Source organism: Dendrobium catenatum, unplaced genomic scaffold (genome assembly GCF_001605985.2).
Source record: "Dendrobium catenatum unplaced genomic scaffold, ASM160598v2 fragScaff_scaffold_365, whole genome shotgun sequence".
NCBI lineage: Eukaryota > Viridiplantae > Streptophyta > Magnoliopsida > Asparagales > Orchidaceae > Dendrobium > Dendrobium catenatum.
This window is the reverse complement of record NW_021318827.1, coordinates 733235-735225: the sequence shown is the minus strand read 5'-3', so window position 1 is coordinate 735225 and position 1991 is coordinate 733235. Positions and strand designations below refer to the sequence as shown.

Here is a 1991-nt window from a genome sequence, read left to right as displayed (position 1 = left end):
CCGGAACCCGACCCGTGACCCGAAATTGACACCCCTAAGTAGTGGAATCAATCCTGTTTTCTTACATCAATTGGTTGATCAATTGCAACAACATTAATTAAGCACCCTTTATTATGATTGCAAACTAACCAAATCAAGTTGACCTAGACTCGTTTGGAGCTAAGTAGCTTTGAACGAGCTGCTTCTTTAGTATAAAAGATACAATTAAAATAAATTAATAGAAATTTAAGAAATTATTATTTTAATATGAGCATTAAATATATGTAACAAACTATCTAGAAAGCATCAAACCAAGCCTTTTTCACTTGCCCTTATAGCCCCCATATGGGTTGCCAACACTTGCACTAAAAATCAAAAGTCATTTATAAAAATTACTAATATTAAGGTTTTATTTGGGATGATTTTTTTATTACTTTTTAAAGTAATTTTTTTTACAAAAAAGCTCTTTTTTTTACTAGAAAATTATTTTAAGAAGCAGCAAAAAAGATATAGATAACTTAGAATTCTCAAATTCCTAATACATGTATCATATATTTTTAAATAGATTTTTAAATAGTTTTTTATCATTTGAATAATACTAATTTTTTAGTTAAAAATATTTATTTTTTTTTTCTATTTATTAATTTATATATATATAATTTTAATATTTATTAAATCATCCAAGACAATCTTACTTGAGTCATTGAACATTCAACGTATTATTTTCATCAATAAATACTGCTCCAAATAAAATCTTACAGTCTAATCGATAAGAATCACCGGTCAACCCTTATTATTCTCATCAAACATAAAATTTTGTCAACGCTTATTTAATCCTGTTAAAGAAAAAACCCATCAAACGCTGCCCTTTACTGCGTTGCTATACCCATTAAGCAAATCATAGTACCTGCTCCATAGCATTATCCCCCCATACTTAGCCGACGTCCTCACCGCCGGCAACACCTTCGACTCCAAGTCGCTCGGCGCGATATACCCTCCGCTCGGCGCAGCATCCTGAGACGCCGGCAACCCCACGAAGAACACCGACGCGTCCACACTCGCCGTCCACTCTTCCCATGCTTTAACCAGCTTATCCGCACTCCCATTCGCGTACTGACACGGCGGATTATTATAAAACTGGATCCAAACAAAGTCGAACAGCCCTGTAGCCAACGCCTTGTTCAAATGTGCGTCAGGGTAGGGGCATTGCGGCGCCGCCGAAAGGTACAATTTTTTCCCTGCTTGATTTCCGTAGTCAGCGAGGGTCTGCGCGAGCACGTCGTAGTAGTCGGCGCCGCCAGCCTCGATGTCGAAGTCAATGCCGTCGAGAACGGCGGAGCCGAGCGGGCGGGCAGAGGAAGTGCCGCCGTGGTAATTGTTCCATAGATAGGCGGCGACGTTTTTGGCGTCGTCGGCGGAGGAGAGGGAGTAACCGCTGGAGTCTCCGCCGAGGGAGAGGAGGACTTTGATTCCGAGGGATTGGCATGAGAGGATGTCGGAGGAGAGGGATGTGCAAGTGCCGGACGGAGGGTCGCAATGGCCGGCGAGGTTGAGAACGGGGGTTTGGTTGCGGCCGAAGACGGTTAGGAAGGAGAGGATGACGAAGCCGTAGTTCTTTGTAGCGCAGGCGTCGGAGAGAGTCCCCTCATTGCCGTTCTGACCCCAGTAGACGGCGATTGTGCCTGCGTTGGCTTGGAGAGAGGTCAGGAGGAGGAATGTGAGGAGGGTAAGAGGGGAGAAAGAAGGTGAAGCCATGGTTGTGATCGAGTTGGGAAGTTTTGAAGCGGGGGTGAGGTTTTTATAGAGGATGGATAGTCAGCTGTTCCGTCTATTTTTGCGTGGAAGGGATGGAAGCAGGGTGGGAATGGAGGAGGAAGACTTTTGGGAAGAGAATTGGTCAGTCAACTTATGGCGGATGGAGGATAGTCAACGTGAACGTGTAATTGATTTTTTTTATCAAAACGTCTATTTTGACTTTTCTATATGAAATTTATTCATGTGAAACTTAAGTC

General features: G+C 42.4%; 1 protein-coding gene across 1 annotated transcript; it reads right to left on the bottom strand.

Annotated features, from left to right (window-relative positions):
* Window positions 1-682: 682 nt before the first annotated feature.
* Window positions 683-1738, bottom strand: LOC110099706 (acidic endochitinase-like). The gene has a single exon (XM_020826945.2). It carries the CDS (start codon window positions 1732-1734, stop codon window positions 835-837), a length of 900 nt encoding a protein of 299 aa, XP_020682604.1. The 5' UTR covers window positions 1735-1738; the 3' UTR covers window positions 683-834.
* Window positions 1739-1991: the final 253 nt, after the last annotated feature.

Excerpts from the sequence above, each read along its gene's own strand:
- LOC110099706 (XM_020826945.2), bottom strand. The coding sequence starts at position 1,734 with ATGGCTTCACCTTCTTTCTCCCCTCTTACCCTCCTCACATTCCTCCTC.